The 22,555-nt window shown below is 30.8% G+C and overlaps 1 protein-coding gene across 1 annotated transcript in view; it reads right to left on the reverse strand.

Annotated features, from left to right (window-relative positions):
• Positions 1-11,943: 11,943 nt before the first annotated feature.
• LOC114178384 (ADP-ribosylation factor GTPase-activating protein AGD1-like) overlaps positions 11,944-22,555 on the reverse strand; it is a 28,021-nt gene continuing 17,409 nt past the window's right edge. Inside the window, exons 16-20 of the mRNA XM_028064249.1 lie at positions 16,411-16,556; positions 16,251-16,344; positions 15,180-15,345; positions 14,855-15,101; positions 11,944-12,224 (exon numbers count right to left, since the gene is read on the reverse strand). Coding sequence (XP_027920050.1) covers positions 12,116-12,224; positions 14,855-15,101; positions 15,180-15,345; positions 16,251-16,344; positions 16,411-16,556 — 762 coding nt within the window. The 3' untranslated portion in view covers positions 11,944-12,115. The remainder of the gene's footprint in view (positions 12,225-14,854; positions 15,102-15,179; positions 15,346-16,250; positions 16,345-16,410; positions 16,557-22,555) is intronic.

The raw sequence follows: 22,555 nt of genomic DNA on the forward strand, positions 1-22,555 counted from the left end.
TTATTTTTAAATCATAATAATATCAGGGAATTCGAACATGTCATGTCTATTCATGTCTCACTAGATTTTTTTTTTCTTGGAAATAATTTGTATGGTAGATGTGACACGATCAACTTATATTTGAATAATATTTTTTGGTGTAACAATTTACGGAGGTGATGATTGAAAATTGGAAAAGAAAAATATTAGATAGTATAATGTTTGCTTCGTTTGTTTTTAGGTCATAAGTTTGAACTATTAAGATATTAATAAAGGTGGTAATGTAAGTGGGTTCAATTTTAGTTTGTTAAAACTAGGTTTACTTGTCTACGTTAAAAATAGGTTTACTTGTGTACTTTTTATACTTGTAAAAAAAAAATTGGATAAAATGACATGAATAGTTATTTGACATGTTTTATACAATTGTAGTCGCGTTCCATGAGTTTAAGGTGTTGTAAATTTATGTTTTGCCAAATGTGCAGCAGCCAAAGAACAAAACCATATTCAAACAATTAAACCACATGCACACTATCACAGTTAGAAAAACAAAACCACACACTACCATAAATTGTTTTTTTTGTTTATATGAATCCTAATTTTCTTTACCTTCCGATCACACTTAACTTCAATGACCAAAATTTATGCACATGCTGAATTACATCTATACTAAATAAATCATGTCAAAAGTTTAAGAAAGTTCATATTAAAAGTTGTGGAATAGGTATTCCACTCGTATCAATATGTTTAAATAATTGATTAATATAGGTGATTTGGCATGATTTTTTTTCAAGTAAGCATATTTTGCTTCGATTAAAATCCTAATAGTAATTACTTTTTCTTTTCATGATGAATTTTAGCTTTAAAAAAAATAGCTTAAGCAAAAATCCTAGTAAGAGAAGTATAGTGGAAATTCCTTATGTGCTCGAAATCCTATACAAATAGCGATATTGAACACACATTGACTATGAATTTGAAGATGATCCAAATTTTATATTAGATTAGATATTATCGATAATAATATTCATCTACGATCACATCTCATTAAAACCAACGTCACCATATACATCTTATCATGCTTAACATTATGTATTAATCCATACACAATTAATCATAATCCATACGTATATACTTGTTAATTTTTTAAGAATCTAAAACTTATTAAATAAGAGAATACATTTTTTCATGATTAATTATAAAATTCTTAATTTTATTTAATAAACATTTAGTTCCTTATCAAACATGGTTTTAGACAATATTTATTCATCAAATTTATATCTCTTCTTTCTACTATTTAAACCAGTTTTTAGTTATAAAAACAACATAAATATAAATGTTACATTTTTCTCCAATTATAAACTAGGAGTTTTAATTTTATAGAATAATAATTAATATTTTAGAAATAGTCCGGATATAATATAAGCACTCCTCCTATTTTATATAATATTTTTATAGATTGTTGACTTCAAAAAGAAGCAGTCGACATTGCATTAAATAGGTTGACGTATTTACCCTCGGAATGGGTCAACATTTATAAGTTCCTAGGAAACGTAGCATATGTAGAATTTAAATGTATATAGTTTTTTTATTTACGAGTATATATATATATATATATATATATATATATATATATATATATATATTTAACTTTTTTTTAATTGTTCCGATGCGTTTTGTGCATGATCTGAAGCAATGATGAAACATTAATATGAGTTTTTGATTAGGGTAAAAAATAAAATCATTTTGAGAAGCAGTGGGTTGTTTGGATAATAAAGTAATTATAATTAAAAAAAGAAAAAGGTAGGTAGGTAGGTGTGGATAGAAATAAAGTGGGAGCGGAGTGGTTGTCTCATATTTGGATTACACCTAATCTAAGTTGTGGGCCCATTTAGGTTATGCCTCCTCTCTCCTTGGCAATACCAATTCAACCATCCCCAACTTCCACCCTTTGACCCCTAACCCACAGACCAAACTTTCCACTAATTAATTCCATTTTCATTCTAATCCATCTTTAATCTCACTCCACCATACCTTATGCACATTAATTAATTATTTATTACCTTCATATTGCGTTTAATCACAACACATCATGCCACTCCTTATTATTCCTATTTTCCTTATTTTCTTTATTATTATTTTTTAATTTTATGTATAAAAATTATAATTTATTTCTGTCCAAAATTTTAATACATTATTTGTTTTTAAATTTTGAAAATTAAATTATTTAAAAAATTGAGAAGGAAATGAGTTTTTTAAAGTTTAGAAATTAAAAATATATTTGATTCTAATAATAATAATAATGATTTTAATAAAATATTTCTTATGGGGAAAATTGAAATATCTGTTCTCTTAAAAAAGTAACAAATATTAACTTAAGCATTTTAACTAGTTATTTATATCTTCTTCGGTCAAACATAAGATATGTAGGTTTGAAATTGTGAATGAGTTTAATGTAACTTCAATTAATTAGTTGTTGTTTTCTTGGAAGTATATAGATGTAGGGTTAATACTCATATCCAAAGTGATAACTAGGAGTGATGACAACGCTTACTTTTGAATGGAGTAACACCCCTAAAGCATTGGTGCTAAAGCATTTGATACTAAATTAAGCACACGTTCTTGTTTTCTTTCTCAAATTATATCGCGATAATACCATAACAAGAAACTAATAAAATTGAAAAAAAAAATATTTGTAAGACTTTCCAATAACTTAGCGAATATTAGATTTTATAAATAAAATGACGTTACCAAAATTAAAATTATTATATTAAAAATGTAAAGTATTATTATTTATATATGTTAACGTTGATTTTAATATCTATATTTTAAATAATTAAAATAGTTTAAGAGATTTAAAATGTTAGAATGTGATCCATTGACATTGGATAGAGTAGTTAAAAATTGAGCAGAGAAATAAAAAAGAAGAATGTGAGCGATTGTAGTATTGTTGTGGTTGAGATTGGGTCCGTAACGGAAGTAAGGATAAGAAGGTTACGGACATGAAACGGGGTTTGAATAGAGTTAATTAAAATAGTATTTATTTAAGATAAGAGTGAGTGAGTGAGTGCAGTTATTTTGGGAGAAGTGAGTGAAGAAAAGAAAAGGCAAAAATGTGTTGCGTGGCGATTGAATCACGCAGGTTGCGTGAGGACGGTTGGGTAGAGATGGAGCACCGTTACGTCATCATCCACTACGCTGTTCCCCCTTTCTCTCACCTACTATCATTTTATTATTTTTTATTTATTATTAATAACTACCTTAAAAGCATCTTCTCAGACCAATCTATATGTACATCTGTATTTTTATTATTACATTGAAATACTGCACCTTTAAAAAAATAAATTATACTTTTGTATATGCTGTTTTCTTTTTTTAAATATACAACAGTTATGACAGTGATTTATATTAGGTCACAAAATATGTTAGGTTCGATGGTCATTTCTGTTAGACGGGTTAATTTATTGTGATTCGATGAATTGTTTTTAAAATTAAAAAAATTAAAAAATTAAAAATTTTATATTGTATCTTTTAAAAAATGTAAGTATATAATAATATTATAATTTAAATAATTGGTATTTATAAATTAAGTTTGAATTATTAATTATAATACGATAATATAAATAATAATTTTTAATTTATTTAATTAAAAAATTAATTAATCAATTAAATATTTAAAAAATATTTTATATGATTAAAGATGTTTTTAATATTAATTTATATGAATATATATATATATATAAACAAATTTTAAAAATAAAAAAAAATTGAAAAAATTGAAAACAGATAAAAAAGATTAAAACAAATGATGGGTCAGCCTATTCCGATCCATTTGCATTATTTTTCTATTTCTGTTTAATGGGTCAGTTCAACTTGACCCATTTTTGATGGGTCACAGACAAATTTGATCAAAATGGACCAAATTTACCCATTTGGTCACACATAATTTATATATAAAATTTGGATGTTTGGAAAATTATAAAAATACTATAGACTTCTGAAGTGAGGACTAGTTAATTAAGTGTTAGTGAAATTATGAACAAGTTCTAAAATTTGTTAGAAAATTTTTAATATTTATGTTTCACTTAAATAGGTTAATGTTTATATATATATATATATATATATTATATTGACACTTAAATGAGAGAAAGATAAAATTTGATTTTGGTTTTTGAAGTATCTTCTTCAAAAGACATAATAAGTGACAACTATATCTCTGGCTTGTGAGAAATAATGTCCCTTAAACGAGAAAAATTCTCTTTAACTGTGTTTAAAATTTATGTATGAATTATGATTAATATTAATTGTACATGAACTATGTATGTTAAGCATGATAAAATGTAGATGATGATGTTGATTCTAATGTGATGTGATCGTGTGTGGATGAATGTATTTATGTGTGGGATGAGATATATGATGATGATATTTTGGGTGATATGTAATTTCATGGACATGTGAACTTTGGTGTGGGGTTCATGTGTTGATATTCTGAATGGTAATTTGTGTGACAAAATATTAAATATGTTAACTTATTAAGTATGACATATTTAAATTTTATCACATAGATTATATAGATTATTTGTGAGAAATTAAAGGAAACTTAAGCATAGACTTGAACAAGTACAAGTAGGTGCATGAACTAACCTAGTTGAAACATGTTTAATTTTAAAGTGTATTCCAAAAAATATTGTATGACAATTACAATATACATAGAAAATATACATAGAAGATGTGATTAAAGATTCTAAATTTTGACAATGTTTTTCCATATATATTTTGTTGAAGATATTGTCAAAAGATAGAATTGTAAACAATGTAATAAGTATTATATATATATATATATATATATATATATATATATATATATTTTATTTTTATATTTTATTTTTTTTTGAATATTATAACCTTACGTACTACACAAATAAATGATATTGTAAAAGGACAATGATACTTTAACCCACTTTTTTTGACCCACTTTTAACCCACCATTTCAATCACCATTAGATCATATATCACATCACTAAAAAGAATAAAAAAAGATGATCTAATGGTGATTAAAGCAATGGGTTAAAAGTGGGTTAAAATATCATTTTCCATTATAAAATAACAGTTGGATTACCAAATAAATAAGAAATATTATTTATATATAAAAATATATGATATGTATATAAATTCTTTTAAAGGCTTAAAAATAAATTTTTTATTGTATAATAATATAACCACTTTTTTAATTGTGTAATATGTTTATTTATAGATAATATTTCATATATTTTATATCAGTATTTTCAATTAATACATATAATTACAGATAAATTATATACTCTAGTAATTAAATGTTTTTTATATTTACTACTGGATAAATTTGTGTAATTGAAAGTTATTAAAAAATTATATCCACTTCATATAATATTATAGATAATAATAATAATAACTTTTTTACAAAAAATTATCTCATTATTTCAAATATTTTAATTTGATTTTGATTTTAAAAAACTAGTCAAATATAATTATTTAGGTGAAATTGATAATATCAACTTACTTTAGTGAAACATAACATGAATAAGCAACGAGGCCTCACTACCTAAAATTAAATTGTTGACAAAAATAACATATCACACCAACCACTAATGGCACACATTAATATGGCTACGATATATTAATTTGACACCATTAGAGAAAAAGTTAAACGATATTATTCATAAATGAGTTTGATTTAGTTGATATTTTCATTAGGGTTAGTTTTTGATTGAAATCGTCGTATTAATATACTCAGTTTGTAATAAAAATCAAAATAATTTTTTAAGAACAATGATATTTTGACAAATAAATTTTGGCAACTTTTACACTTTTTTTTTATAATCTGATATAATATTTTTTAAGTGATTTTAGAATAAATAAAAAAGGAAGCCAATTAGAAAATGAGAAACATTCGCTTAAGTCCACATTCATTTAAGTGTGTAGCCCTCCTATATCTGCATTTGGAAAAGAAAAATTTTCAGATCAATAATTTTGTGGCTTTATTTTCAGAAAAAATCATCTAAAGTCAATTGACAACTATTTTCAATTTGTTTAGCTTCATTTAACTGATCCGATGATAAATACGGAGAATCTTTCAACTCACTCATATGAATACAATAAAATAACAAGTTCATCCTTCAACATATCTCTTATATCTCATATCTATCATATTTTCACAACTCTTACAAATTTTTGACACTTATAATATTTGATATTGTAATTATATGACCCTAATATATCATATTGTAACATACCTCATAAAATTTCTTAAGTCCGCATCCCAATTAAGTCCACATCAAATTCTCAAGATCAAAATGCAGACTTAAGTGAATGTATACTATATTATAAGAGAAAATTATTAAAAAATTTAGTTGTTAAATTTCTTTTTTTATGTAAACTTTGATTAAATTGAACTCAACTTGAAACCCAATATTGTACTAGGTTAATAAATAAATATTGTGTTGACGTACATGCATGTTTTTGAGGCTAAATGTAGCAATAATCTTTTACCCATCTCATTGAAGTTATTTGATTTTTACGAAGTGAATGGAACAGTGGAATCTTTTTTCCCGAGTCAGAACTCCACTGAAGAACACCAACCACAAGAGTTCTTACCAACTCCATGCTTCGTAAATGTGAAATTTAAGAGAGAGTGATGTCACTTACTGTGATTTCGAAAATCATTTTTTTTATTCAGAATTAAAAAATAAATAAATACAATGTATTCATAGGAAAAAGTTGATGACATGAGAAGAAAGAAACAATAAGTAGGATCCAATAATGTAAGAACATGCAGCATGGTTTATTATTTTATTTAAGGTACAAAGATGCACGAGGGTTTTTGTCTATGTTTTTATTTTACCGACCGAATGTGGAATTTAAGATTGTGAGAATATAAAATAGAAGAAGTTTGAAGCACAAATATCACACTACCAGCCATGGGAAGCAGGTGGCTATCTTCTGTCGCATACCTCTCAATAAAAAATTATTTCTATAAAGTAAAAAAAAAAAGCTTTCATTATCATTATTCATTTTGAGAAAAGAATTTAGTGTATATTAATTATCTACAATGAAGAGTAATATTTTAATAATGAAACATTATCAGGTATTGTTTATAGTTAGTGACATGATTATTGGCCACCATGTTCATCATCTCTGTGAAACTCAACTTTTCAACTTTGTTATCACCTATGCATGACACCAAATAATAAATTGAAAAAAAAAATGTTGTGGGATGGGTGAGATTTTGAGACTTTAGGTGACACTTTCAACTTTCTCTTTCTTTTATATATGTTACCATTGTTATCACTTTCTACGTGATGGCCACAACACACTTTTTTTCTTTTATATTTATACATAAGAATGGACATAATCAACTAGAAGTGATGAAATGTTAAAAAATAAAAGTGGAGAAATATAAAACACAAACATTAATTAATTAACCTGCACTCAATTCTTTCTTCAAATATTTATTTAATTGAAATGAAGATATTCTTAGAAATCTTATACCAACTAAAAATAAGACAGATGTATAATATATAAGTGAGTGTAATTTTCATATTGTTATTGATTGAGTTGGATTTAAAATTCATTTTTTAAAATGATATTATAATTGTTTAAAAGTCTATTTTAGTAATATTTATTATTTGTTGAGTCTATCGCATCTGTTATTCAATTGTTATTAAACCATACATAAATATCTAGTATCAAGTTCAAAATATATATACCTAGAAACTAATTTTATAATATTAGATTATTGTTGTAATTATTTGTTTTGAGGTTTTAAATGATAGTTTATGATTAAAGATAGTTAATTAGATTAAGAAAAATAATGTCCATCTTTTCAATTACCATGCTTGATCATCAAAGTTGATTAGGACACGTAAACAGGCATATAATAAAGACTAAGATAATTATCCTAATTATATATAGTGTTTTCTTAATTTATTATACTAAAGAAGTGATTATGAGATGTTGATGAGACGAAGATAATGGATAATAAAAAATGAGAAGAGTACGTAGTGACGATAATAATTTTGTTTGGTGGGTTATTTAAAAGTGATGTCTACAATGTGTAGGTATAGCTGCTATGCTACTTTTTCCTCTTCTTTGGTAATGCATACATGCCTTGTTTGGTACCAAACATCAAATTTCAAAAAATAAAAGAAGAAGGCTATCACTTTTTTTTAATGTAAAGTTTGTCAGATATCATAAAAATGTCTAAAAAATCTCATTAGAATAGATTTTTTTTAAATAGTGACTCTAATATCATGTTAGAAGTGGATTTTAAGTCTAATTTAACTCTATAAACCAATTTGTAAAATAAGATTTGCACCTCATTTATATATTATGAAATTATCTTATCTCTAATCGATACGAGATTTCTAACCATTATTTATATGATATTAGGAAATATTCAACCTAACTTGTCATACTATAATATATTTCATCTATCATAATTTTTACATATAGATCGTTTCTTTCTCACTGAATTAAATATCAAAGATATTTTTTTATTGTTATAGATATTAACAATCTAGTACTCAAAAGCGACAACTCTTCCTCAAAGACTCAACAAATTCCTGAAAAAACAATAAATATATTTGAATTTAAATAATTTATGAAAAATAAGATAGTTAACGTGGTACCTAGAAAATTGATTGTGACTGTACAGGAAGAAGTGTTATGGCACATTTTAACCACGCATACACACTTGGTGCCACATTTTTCACGTGTGTTTGAATTACTCTGCATATGTGAACTGCACCACATATGTTCTTATTAATATATGGCCTCTCTCCACTGTTGAAAAGTTGAAAGTTGATCAATTTTTTGTAATTATATACATTCATACACGCTACCAAAGAAAATATGGGTTTCGTTTTTTTCTGAGTTTCCAAGAAAAATACATAAATGAAATAAATATATGGAAAAAAAACCCAGAAAAGACGTAAAAGTGATGCTACTTTTCTTTCGGCTTTAAAAGACCAAATTCAACGTAGCTTGATAATAGGTTGAGAAATTATTAGTTTTTACACAGGGTAAATCTCAAATCACACAATACCAATATATATATATATATATATATATATATATATATATATATATATATATATATATATAACAATTTTTTTTTTCAATGGAAGAACGTGTTTAATTATTTGTGTCTCACAAATTTCTGAGTCCGCGATCTTATAGTATTATAAATATAATCATTTTTTATATTTAATATACTCTTGAAAGATATTTTCCTCTGCTTGAAAGTGTCCATTTGAGATGTGACCTATGAGAATAATGAAGATGATTAATTAGGTGCAAAGCTTTATTAGCATAAAAGCTCATTTTTTAATGCACTTAGTATATAATGTGTGTGTCTATATATATAATTAATATTTCAAAGTATTGATTGGCTGCCTTATTACTGTTATATATGTATGTCTAGATAACTGACATAAACATTTATGAGATATTTTAAAAGAAAACTTAATACATGAATAAGTTCTTGACTTCTTTTTTTCAGGAAATTTAATTATATCTATACTTTTTTTAAAATATAATTAGACCCTTATTTTTTTTCTATAATTTTTATTAATTGAATCCTAAATGTTAGTTTAGAGTGACTTGAAACGGCTAGAAATTAAAATAACATTTTGTGACATTTTCATCTCAAGATATCCAATTACAAAATTATAAAAATCAATATATATATATATATATATATATATATATATATATATATATATATATATATATTCTCCAATAACATATTTAAAAAAGATACACAAAGGACACTTAATTTTCTTGGATTTATAATAGTATGGTTTTCATCTCAATTCCTTTCCTGTTAATAAATAAATTTGGGTAATATGTTTATTTACGTGCTTTCCCGAATACATTACTTATAATAATGTTTAAAAAAAAGAAAATATAAAAATATAGTAATTTCATATAAGTTAAAATTAATTTACATTCGTTAATTCTTTTTAAAGAAGCTAATTAACGATACAGTTTCTACAAATTATATATACATAAACTAATTTTACCTCATAAAAATATTTATATTTTTTTATTCTCCTATGTTCACTTAATTAATCATCACTTGTATGAATAATAAAAGTTATAGTTTTGCTAGTTGTAAGTACTAAACATGGAATAGAATGCCAAATATCACATGGCTAAAATCTTGTTTTCACTATTGAAGAGAAATTAAAATTGTATTTTTAATAATTGTTTAGGTTATAATTTCAGGAGAATGAAACTTGTAATAATTAAGTGATTAGAAAGACAATGAGGAACACATCAATTTCTTATTTTCATTAAGACAGTTACTCTCCTATAGGTTAAATCAAGTGTTGAACATTGTTCCATACGATAGTTAATTTTTTTTTTTCCTTTTTCTTTTCATTCCATACTAAATAGTTAGGAATATGATAACCAAATATACTTAATTCGTGATTTGAGTTGTAAATCAAAAAAATTGTTAAAACTTAAAAGTCAAACAAATGATTTAATATAGGTATTTTATAAGCAAGTCATATCAAACAAGGATAACTATTTTACGTGGAACAATGTATTGTATTTATTCATGCATATGCACACATAAAGTCACATCATCCATTTTGACAATTCTTGTTTTTGGGTCAAGAAAATTACAGCCTATTCGATTAAATGAAGAATTGTAACAAAATTTTGTAAAAGTAGTTGTCAGAAAAAAGAAGAAGCAAGAATTTGTTGAATTTAAAGTAACTTATGGAAATTAAAAACTGTTTTTGGGTGTTAAGAGCATTCTGAAAGAAGAACATTGTTTTTATGTTTTAGTCTGAAAATAGATTTAAAATAAGAGCAATCTTCGATGTTAATGTTGGTTTGAAGTAATTGATAGTTGATATTTTTGAAGAAGGGTGAAACAGGTCACATCAGATTTATGTTGTATCCATTTGTGTGGGCATCTATCACCTAAATTCTTGATATAGATCGGGAGGAAACAAAACTGAGAAAAGAATTTCATGCCATGAGCTGTTTTGCTTTAGATAAGGAATTGGGGTTAATTAATGAACTATTGAGGTATATTTTTTTTTTTGAAGTACTTAATTTTGTCTCTATCATCTAAAGTCCAAATACACTATATTAATTAATAATAATCGTGTATTATGAAGATACAGTAAAACAATAATACAAATAAATATGAACAGAGAACCTAAATTCCTCTATTGATTATCATTAGAGATTTTTGTTCTTATCTTGGGTTTCCCTTAAATTACTTATTTAGACTTTTTCATTTTCATTTTTTAGTTCAACTTATAAACAGAGAATTAAGACTTTTTATTTTATAATACAATGAAAATCCTACGTTCTACTTTGGTCTTAATCTTTTGTACAATGAAAACAATTATTTCCCTCCTATTTTCTACTCCAATGATGAAAAAGGGTTTTTCAACTAATTGGTAGAAAAACGTTTGTATGGAAGAAACATTTACAGGAACTATGCTTGGTGCTGTTTGGATGAAACATGTAAAACGATTGTCACATGAACCTCTCAAACTGTTAACACATAATTGAAAATGAAAGAAGATAGTTTTAATTATTTATTTAAGTATGGGAAAGGCATATTGTAATTAAAAAGTGATTAAAATTTTATGCTACGTGATGGAACATTGAACCTAACAATTCTGTCATAATCAGCACTTAATTAAGATTCACGTTTTGGGAAGGTCGTCCCTCCCATTTCTCTTGTGTAACTGGGCCATACTTAATTAAGATCCATGCATTAGCCTCTTTTTTTCTGTCTCTTCGCCTTCTTGTTTTTTTTTTTTTTTTTTTTTTTTTTTTTTTTTCTTTCAAGAACTTTTACATCTGGTTTAATAATAATTTAAGTAACTTATATACAGTCCTGTGTTAGAATAAATTAGAATGATTGGAGTTCCTAATTAAAATAGAGTTGAAACCCCAGAATATGAGCCCATCACATCCTTGAATTATGAAGATGGCCCAATAAAGCTAAAGCAGTTGGTCCAGGCCCCTTTGTGGTTGCATGCGTTGCTTGTGGAGAAGTGACAAAAATAGTGATGTTGTATCCGAAACATTTAGTTTAGTAATGAGTGTTTTTAGTAAGAGTTTGGGCATGTTATCTGCTTGTCAAGAGATTGATAATTTCTTTGTCAAGAGTTTGGGATTCTGTTGCAAGCTTAATAGGAGTGTTGCCTTCTTTATCTGCCACATATGTATTCGCTCCCCTGCAAATGTCCGCAAACTGCCTCAATTTTCCAAACTAAACCAAACTATATAAAGAAAATTAAACACCACATACAACCCAAAAACAGAAATAAGAATAAACAAACAAAATTAAAATTAAAATAAAAAACATACAATAATTGAACATGGTTTAATTAGATTATTGATAAGTTTTAATCTACATTTAGAGAAACGAAATCATAAGAGACTATTCATCCCTTAACTTATAATGCTAACTAGGAGTAATTATTGAGATCAACACGCCTCATTAATCTTCTCGCACAATTGACATCACTCTTTATTCTTATATAATGTCCTGTTTTACTTTCTCATTTGACATGCTAAAAACTTGTCAAAGAAAGGAATTGTTTAGAAGCTCGCTGTGAGCTACTAAAGTGTGAGAAAGTAACAAATGATCACTGGAAATCAACATGAACAAAAGTCCATAGTTCCCTTCATTCTATGTTATCCAACATGGAATTTGACCCTGCAAGCTTTGCAATAGATGCATTGCTCATAACATTTTGATTACATAACCAAACCTTATGTGTCTTGCTTCTTGCTTCTATAAATCAACCAAGTACTTTTCCCTTTACATATACTACAGCCCTCATCATCTTCAACATCCTTTTCTCACATTTGAATACATATCTCTTCTTCTCAAATTACCAAGGGTATTATATTCCTTTTCAATTTGCATACATACCTAACTTCATCTAGTAGCTTTTCAGTTCCCTCTTGCAATCTAATTCACATTGTAATACTAGTGACATTAAAGGACTTGTTATTTCCAAGGAGAACATATATCCTCCTTCATGTTCTGTGGACTCCTAGAACCACAAATGATCAGAGGTCATGTGGGGTGAACACCTTGAGTTCGTTATCCACATAACATCATCAATACCATTAGACACTATAAGAATCTTCAATGATTTTTAACCTTCTTCAACAAAAATTGTTTAACTAGACCCAAACGATTTATTAGACACAGTGATTTGTCAAGGTTAACCTTCTTCTTCGTATGAGGATAGGTGTGACCTTATAATGATAGCATCTAATGTTTGAAACATGACCACCATTCTTCTGTCTAAACTTATATCTTCTCCTATTCCTGTTCATTCTTGGATGTTCTACCTTTTATTGTCAACCCATCTCCACTTTGATATGACTTCATCTTAAAATTCTTGTTTTGTTCTTTCAAATTAAGAGTATAGTTTGAACTGTTGAAGAGAGAGAATCTCCATTCCACACAACAAAGTTTCCCTAAAGTGATGACGTCTCTTAGACAAGATACATACTAACATTTCTTTATGTTCATCTTCAATTTGCACATCAATATTCTCCAATACAAGAATTAGTTTGTTGAACTCATCTAGTTGTTCACGAATTGCTTTTCACTAAATTTTGATACACATCAAATTCTCCAAATCAAGAATTAGTTCATTGATTGGCAAATTATCTAGTCATCAAAATCAGCAAAGTCTATGCTAATTTTGTATCATAACTGTTATTCTCTTTTATTAGGATACACTGCTGTAGAATAATTGTAGATCTAGCAGTTTAGCTAATTTAAACGGCAACATATATGTATGTATTAAATATATATGTGAGAGAATTCTCAAGAGGAGAACACAGTGTTTTACCCACAATCGAAGTGTTTACTAATTACCTTTTCTCACTACTTATTTTTTTGAGAACAATGTTTACTTCAAATACAAATGATTGACCAGACACTTCGTCATGTACAAACTTTCTACCTTAGTCCATAACCCCGCAACAATCTTCTTCTACGATACCTATATCAACATCTTGTCACCAAAATGAAGAAAAAACTAAGAACAACATTGTCAACCATTTTGCTTAGAGTAAGTGTTCCTTAGAGAGTGTAAAAAACAATGTTTTTGCTTATACGAAAAACAACTAAAAGTCATTTATATACCAACCTAAACAATGTTAATCTTTGTTTTCCTTTTAAAATATTTATTTTGACAACTTGAACAAACCATTTAAAACTAACTTTCTTTCAACATATTTAAATTTTGAAGTTATAAAATTATTTATTCCATAAAATAATTGCGGATAAATGACATAATATTTAAAGACAATAATGTAAAATATAAATATTTAATGTAAAACAATTTATGGCCAAATATGTAAACTATGCCTGTTATTTGACCTTTTTTATTCTTAATATTTGGTATTTGATTTTTTTGGTCCTGTTGTCTCACCACCATTATTAAAAAATGACATGACAAATGGAATGTGAGATCATCTTTTAACAAATAATACTAATGATGGGGACAAACAAAATAAAATTTTATATTATGAAAACTAATAAACTATTTTTTATGAAAATAAAATAATAAAATAGATATATTATATAGACATAATATTGAAACCGTTTGTTTATATATTTAAGCCATGTTCTTCCTATGCAATAAATAAATTTAAGTATTTTATGAAATAAAGAACTAAATAAGTATATGCAGAAGATATGATGCGGTAGAGAATGCTTTTTTAGTATCGCTATAGGTTGTAACTTCTTCCTGTAGGCAGAGTAAACGGGAATTTAGGATATAGAATTTTATGACTAAAAATCTTTGGATATATAAGAAAATGTCCAATTAATTACCTCGAGATAAGAACTTTTGCAGCTGCAGTCTTCCCTCCAATAATACAACAATGAAGTGGTGTCCGACCTCTGGAATCAGAAGCATTTATATCTGCCCCAAGCTGTAGGAGTAGCTCCACCATGCCATTGTCACTATTTAGGCAAGCCAGGTGAAGCGCGCTAGAGCCATCTTTTACGTCCTCAACGACCTGATTTTCACTTTGAGATGCAATGTTTAAATTACTTGAAGCCATGTCCAAAGTGTCACCTGCACAGCACCACATTACTTGTTTTTTCCACTACAAAAACTTTGCTGGAGTTGAGACTTCTGAACCAGAAGACATACCAGACAATGCTTGACAACCGATGGTATTCACGTCAACATTCAACTTAACAATAAGCTGGTACACTGCTTTCTTGTCATTTGCACAGATGCTTTCCTGCAACTTTTGCGCTAGTGAATGGATAGGGTGGCTTTCCGTGATCCGGGGAATAAATATTTTCTCAGAATACTGCAATATTAAACTTCAGTCAAGTAATACTTCAAGAATAAGATTGCCACTAAATGCTAAAAGTTTTGTACATGTGTGACAACTAACCCAAATCCTTTTGGTAATATCGCATTTATAAGCAATTTTAAAATCACTTTCCAACCAAAGAGATTACTCTTGAGTTATCTTTCTAAATATAAAACTCATTCTTCCAGTAATAATTGTTTTCAGAAGTAATTCTACCAAATTATCCAGATGCACCCACTCCAGTGCATCTCTCTAACAATCACGTAATGATTCATTTAATCCATGAACTCATAAGCTAACCAAGATTTTTGTAAAATTTCATCTTAAAATCAATTGGAATTAAGTGAAGTTGCATAAAGATATATTGATCTCCAAGAATAGTGAACGAATGGGTTGAGTGAAGACAAGGAGATATTGGATTTAATTTGAGGCTTGACCAATCCGGAAGTTGGTGAAAGAGAAGAGGAAAGGGACATTTGATGTTAGTTCCAAACACCCCCTTCCACACATGACTGCCTAAAGTGGCAAGCTTCCTAGAATAGGCAATTAATAAGATAAGCTATAGGCTCTCATACTATATCATATTTCATCTTAAAACTAATTCACATTAGGTGAAGTTGTCCAATAGATATCTGCGAATGCAATATGATGCCCAATTCTTCGTACTGGAAGCCCAACTTTCAACTTCCAAGAAAAGTCAATATCTTAACATATAAAGGGTATGTTTCTAGATCACCAAGCTATTTCTCAAGTCCTTTGAAACTTTTTAGGTACTAAAATAAAATACGCTTATTAAAGTCGAAAAAGACAAGCTTTACTTAAAGTTGAGGGGTTCGAGTTCCACCCATCTTTCTAACAATATGAAATAGCAAAGGAAACTAGAAATTTTCTTGGAATACCTTTGCATGAATGAACCTTTCCTTTACTAAAATCGGATCGTCATGTTTTGGCTTTCTTGCATGGAAGATCTCCTCTTCATTTTCCTTGGATGAACTACATTGCAGGTGCTTGTTAGCACAAGCCAAGTCAGATAATCCCATCAACTTTAGGAGTACTTACCTAGCAAGGGTGTCAACAGTTTGCAAATTACCCTGTGAATGCAACAACTCCTCCCAAACTGAGTTTGCAAAAAGATTGCCTAGTGATTTAAGCATACTTAAGACAGAGGAATCCCAAACTTTAACATCAAGTGTCAGCGATCTTACCTGCCAAACAATATTTCCCAACTTAGTTGCAAAAGTGAGAATCAAAACAAAAGGAATTCTTTTTTTCCCTTGTACAGATAAAGAAGAAAGTAATGTTAGATTCAGATGTTGAAAATAAATCTATAGCCTAAAAATAAATATTTAAATATTTATGGATTGATTGTAAATTGATAATCATCCAAAACCCGTAGTAGTTTAATATTAAAATTTGAATCTACAAACCCTAATATGTTAACCTATTCTATCTATTCCTTTAGAGAGTGATTTTATTGAATTGGGTATTTTATTTAGACTTGCTTATTAAACTTTTTAAAAAGATTAATTTTATTTAGACTAATATTTTGAGTGCTATTTATTTAGACTTATGTTTTAAGTATTATCTATTTGGGATTATACTGAGTGTAATTTTATTTGAATTTATAGTTTTGGAGTGCAATATATTTAGTTTATACTTTTAGAGTAATTTTAGATAACTTTTATATAAATTTATTTAAAAACAGATAAAATAATCCTTGTAAAAAGGTATCTACTAGTATTAATGGATACCCACAAATATGAAAACTTTGGTTTTTCTTTAGCGGGTACATGGCAGGAAGGTATGTCATATAGGTACTATCTTTACCCGTTATCATTCCTAACTTTGGATTTTTTTTTTTTTAAATTTGACAAACATATTTATCAAGAAGGTATCACATGATTCAATAGTTCACTTAGAACAAGTTGATTGCTTTGCAAATAGGTTCTGATTTGACAAAAGTTTCTCCATAAAGACTTCTAATAGACAGAAATAAAAAGAAAAAAATGAGATTAATTTCTTCATAAATTAAAATTAGCTTATAAGCAAATTTGTAGAAGGTCGTATATAACTTCTCTAAAGTTTTATTTTTTAAGTTGTGATGTTAGGATTGGTAATTCAATATCTCTCACTAATACCATGAACTTTGTTGGTGTAACCACTGAGACAATTGAGGTGACCTCACAAGACTCAACTGAGGTCCCAACACATGAACGAAGATCATAGAGAGCATCACGTCTGCCCCAACAATTTTCTGATTTTGTTGTGACGTGTCCTGGTCCCAGCACGGTGAAATTCGGTTATGAGGGAATGATTGGAAAATAATCTTGCTTATATGCTCTTTTGTTTTTTTCCCTGTACGACGCTTACGCCAAAAAGTGCATGTTATATAGCACATTGTTAATGAAAGGACGAGGAATTTTATGCAGAAAATTACTTCTTCTCTGAAAATTCTCTACTTTCCTCTGTACCCCTGCTTTTTTCTTCTGCTGACTTTGCCTTTCATTGGTGCTTTCATTCGGCTTACTCACTCCATGGCTCTCCTTCTTCTCACACGGAAGAACTCTCTAAAATAAACAAATAGCTCGAGCAACTTCTCTTATCCCAAGCAAATTTTGCTAATGCCCTCCATGATATCTCAGCACGCACTACTCTACTTGAATCTAAATCCACCTCACAATCACACCACCACACCACCCCACGACCCATCAAATTCGATCTCCCAACTTTTGATGGATCTGACGCATTAGGGTGGATATTCAAGGTGAACCAATTCTTTGAATATCACCAAACACCCCCTGAACAGTGTATACAGGTCTCCTCCTTCTATCTTGAAGGCCCAGCCTTGGCATGGTTCCAATGGATGTTTAACAATGGTCTCCTCATTTCATGGGAGGTTTTTTTGCGAGCATTGGAATTGCGCTTTGCCCCATCCAAGTATGAAGACCCCATAGCTGCCATATGTAAGCTTTCACAAACCAAGGGACTCCATGAATATCTCTGAGTTTGAGACTTTTGCAAATCGTATCTCTGATTTTCCTCCTTCCTTTTACCTCAGTTGTTTTATTTCTGGCCTCAAACCACATATACGTTGTGAGATCACAGCCCTCCAACCGACAAACCTTCCCCAAGCCATTGCTTTAGCCAAACTTCAAGATGACAAATCCAAACCCACACCAACCACATCCCCCAGATTCTTCCGCCCTCCATCCACGTCACCCACCTCATCCACCATGCCCACACCCAAACCGCTTCTACCTCTTCTCCCTACACCACCCACAAAACTACCCATTCGGAGACTCTCTGAAGCTGAGACGCAGGCTCGGAGGGACAAAACCTTTGTTTCAATTGCGATGAGCGATATACTAGAGGTCATCGTTGCAAACCTCAATTCTTCTTATTTACTTGTTTCGACACTGAAGACCCACCGGAGGAACAACCCATCGATGAGTCCGTTCCTGAACCACACGAACCAGAGGCAGGCCTCATTAGCCTTCATGCGATCTCAGACCAGTGGAGTCCTCGCACTTTTCGGGTCACAGGGGCCATAAATGGGTACAATGTTCAAATCTTGGTGGATAGTGGGGCTACCCACAATTTTATTCAAAATCGAGTGGCCCAATTTTTACAATTGTCTAGGGAACCAACACCAAGCCCATTACGAGTAATGGTGGGAAATGGTGATTTCTTACCTTGTTTGATCTTCTGTCCCAATGTTAACCTTCACTTAGCCCAACACCAATTCCCCATTGATCTATACCCTTTAGAACTATCATGTACACTGGTTGCAATTGATTAGTCCTTTCCATATGGACTACAACAACCCATTTATGCGTTTCATGTGGAACAATTCCTTGGTGGAGTTACAAGGCAACCCGGGCCCAAATCCCACACTATCTCAACCCATCAACTCAAGAGACTGCACACCACCACTATCTCGGATTTCCGAACCAACCCACACCGCCCCACTGCTACCCAACGCCTCTGAACCTCAATTACAAAACCTTATTTCCAAATATTCCTCCATGTTCACCATCCCTACCGCTCTCCCCCCTTCACGCCTCACCCCAAATTCATCCCCCATCTCTGTTCGCCTATATCGATACCCTCATTTTCAGAAGCATGAAATCGAATATCAGGTTCAAAAGATTCTTGATTCCGGTTTTATTGTGCCCAGTACCAGCCCATTCCTCCTTGTTAAAAAGAAGGACGACACTTGGCGCTTTTGCGTTGATTACAGAGCATTAAACTCCATCACCATAAAGGATAAATTTCCATCAGATTTTAATGGTGCTTGAGGACTCAAGGAAAACTGCTTTTCCTACTCATAATGGTCACTTTGAGTTCAGAGTTATGCCTTTCGGGCTCTTTAACGCCCCTTCAACCTTCCAGGTAACGATGAATGATCTCTTTCGCCCTCACTTGCGTAAGTTCATCATTGTATTTTTTGATGATATTCTGGTGTATAGTCCCTCTTTCGATTCTCAGATTACACATCTTGACATCACCTTTGGTCTATTGCACTCAAATCATTTTAAGTTGAAAAGTAGCAAGTGTTTGATTGGTCGACATTCCATTAAGTACTTGGGGCACATTGTTTCTCATCACCAAGTTCAGCCAGACCCTGATAAACTTGAAGCAGTTCACAATTGGCCTAAACCTACTACGATCAAATCGCTTCGCGGCTTCTTTGGCCTTACGGGATTCTACAAAAAATTCGTCCAAGGATACGCCTCCATCGCTCATCCGTTGACCCAGTTGTTAAAAAAGGACACATTCCTATGGACCGAGGAGGCCCAATCTGCTTTTGAAAAGCTCAAGCAAATACTCTTGCAGGAACCTGTCCTAGCGATCCCTAATTTTGAATCCACATTTGTTATTCAAACTGATGCTTATTTCAGCAGGGTCACCCGGTGGCTTATTTCAGCAAGCAGTTTTGTCCCAAATTGCGCAACTCATCCACATATGTGAGAGAATTATGTGCAATAACATCTGCTACCCAAGAGTGGCATCAATACTTGCTTGGTTGCCATTTCATAATCCAAACAGATTAGCGCTCCATCAAGGAGCTTATGCATGAGACTGTTCTCACCCCAGAGCAACAAAAGTATCTTTTTAAATTGTTTGGCTATGACTTCGAAATCCAGTATCGTGCATGCAAATCTAATAATGCTGTTGATGCCCTCTCACGTACTGATGTTACTGCGAGTTCCTTGTTGGTCATGACCATTCCTCAGCTTGACTTCCTGGATGCCCTTAAATCATCCCTTACTGCAAATGATGAATTTCAGGATCTTAAGGGTAAAATCTCTGCTGCACCAAGTGATTTTCCTCACTACACAGTTCATCAGGATTTCATCACCTTCAAGGACAAGCTATGGCTTCCTTCATCCAATACTTTTATTCCCTTCTCCATGAATTCCACTCAACACCAATGGTTGGGCATACGGGTGTTGCTCGCACACTTAGCAGGCTGTTAGCTCATTTCTATTGGAAGACTATTCGTAAGGATGTTCAAGATTTTATAGCCAAGTGTTCAGTTTGCCAACAAACAATGATACCTACTCAGTGACCTCCGGAACTTTTGCAACCCATACCACTACCTTTTCGTTGCTGGGAGGACCTCTCCTTGGATTTTATTGTGGGTCTTCCATCATATAAAGGTTTCACAACAATCTTAGTGGTGGTTGACCTCTTCTCCAAAGAGGCCCATTTTGGTATTCTTCCCCAACCTTCACAGCCCTGACAGTTGCTGAGTTGTTCATTAATATTGTCTGTAAACATAATGGCATCCCTCATAGCCTCATTTCAGATCGCGATCCGATTTTTCTCAGCCAATTTTGGCGAGAACTCTTTCGTTTGAGTGGCATTAAGCTTGTCAACAGCTTACCACCATCAAACAGACGGACAAACCGAGGAGGCAAACAAAGTGTTGCAACAGTACTTACGTTGCTTCGTTCATCACAAACCATCTCAATGGGGCAAATTCCTATCTTGGGCAAAGTGGAATTTCAATACGTCTGTCAACTCCTATACGGGATTCACTCCGTTTGAGATTATGTTCGGCTTTCCACCACCAACGATGCCTTAAATCATCACTCAGGACACCTCTAATGCTGCAGTTCAGTATGAACTCTCTTCTCGTGAAGAGATATTACGCAAGCTCCATTCCAACTTACAGAAAGCCCAAGAATCAATGAAGCATTGGGCTGACTCCTCCAAACGTGACCTCCATTTCAATGTTGATGAATGGGTCTATGTTCATTTGCGAACTCGCCGCAAAGTCTCTGTCACTGGCCCATTTTCGAGTAAATTGCAGAAGCGATATTTTGGGCCATTCCAAATTACCAACAAGATCGATGAGATAGCTTATGACTTGGCGTTGCCCACAACAACAAAAATACACAATGTATTCCATGTCTGTTTGTTTCGACCTCACAAGGGACCCCTTCCCTCTTCCCCTCTCCAATTACCATCAGAGATTCATGATAACCAACCAGTTCTAGAGCCCACTGCCATTATTGATTGGAAACGGGATTCATCTTCTATGGACTCGCCTATTCTAGTCCTCGTCCAATGGCACAACATGCCTCTCGAAGAAGCCAGTTGGGAACCATGGTCCCAGTTCAAAGACCAATTCCAACTTGAGGACAAGGTGTTATTCAAACCAGGTGAGATGTTAGCATTGGTAATCCAATATCTCTCACTAATACCATGAACTTTGTTGGTGTAACCACTGAGACAATTGAGGTGACCCCACAAGACTCAGCTGAGGTCCCAACACATGAAGGAAGACCACAGAGAGCATCACGTCTGCCCCAACGATTTTCTGATTTTGTTGTGACGTGTCCTGGTCCCAGCAAAAAGTGAAATTCTGTTATGAGGGAATGATTGGGAAAGAATCTTGCTTATATGCTGTTTTGTTTTTTTCCCTGTACGACCCTTACGCCAAAAATTGCATGTTATATAGCACATTGTTAATGAAAAGACGGGAAATTTTATGCAGAAAATTACTTCTTCTCTGAAAATTCTCTACTTTCCTTTGTACCCCTGCTTTTTCCTTCTCCTGACTTTGCCTTTCATTGTGCGTAAGCTAATTTTAGCTTATGGAAAAATTCATTTCATTTTTTTTTCTAATTTTTCCCTTAAGTGCTTATTTTTTTCCTAAACAGAATACACGCAATATATATGCTGCATTCTTGGT

This window comes from Vigna unguiculata, chromosome 3 (genome assembly GCF_004118075.2).
Source record: "Vigna unguiculata cultivar IT97K-499-35 chromosome 3, ASM411807v1, whole genome shotgun sequence".
Taxonomy (NCBI): Eukaryota; Viridiplantae; Streptophyta; class Magnoliopsida; order Fabales; family Fabaceae; genus Vigna; species Vigna unguiculata.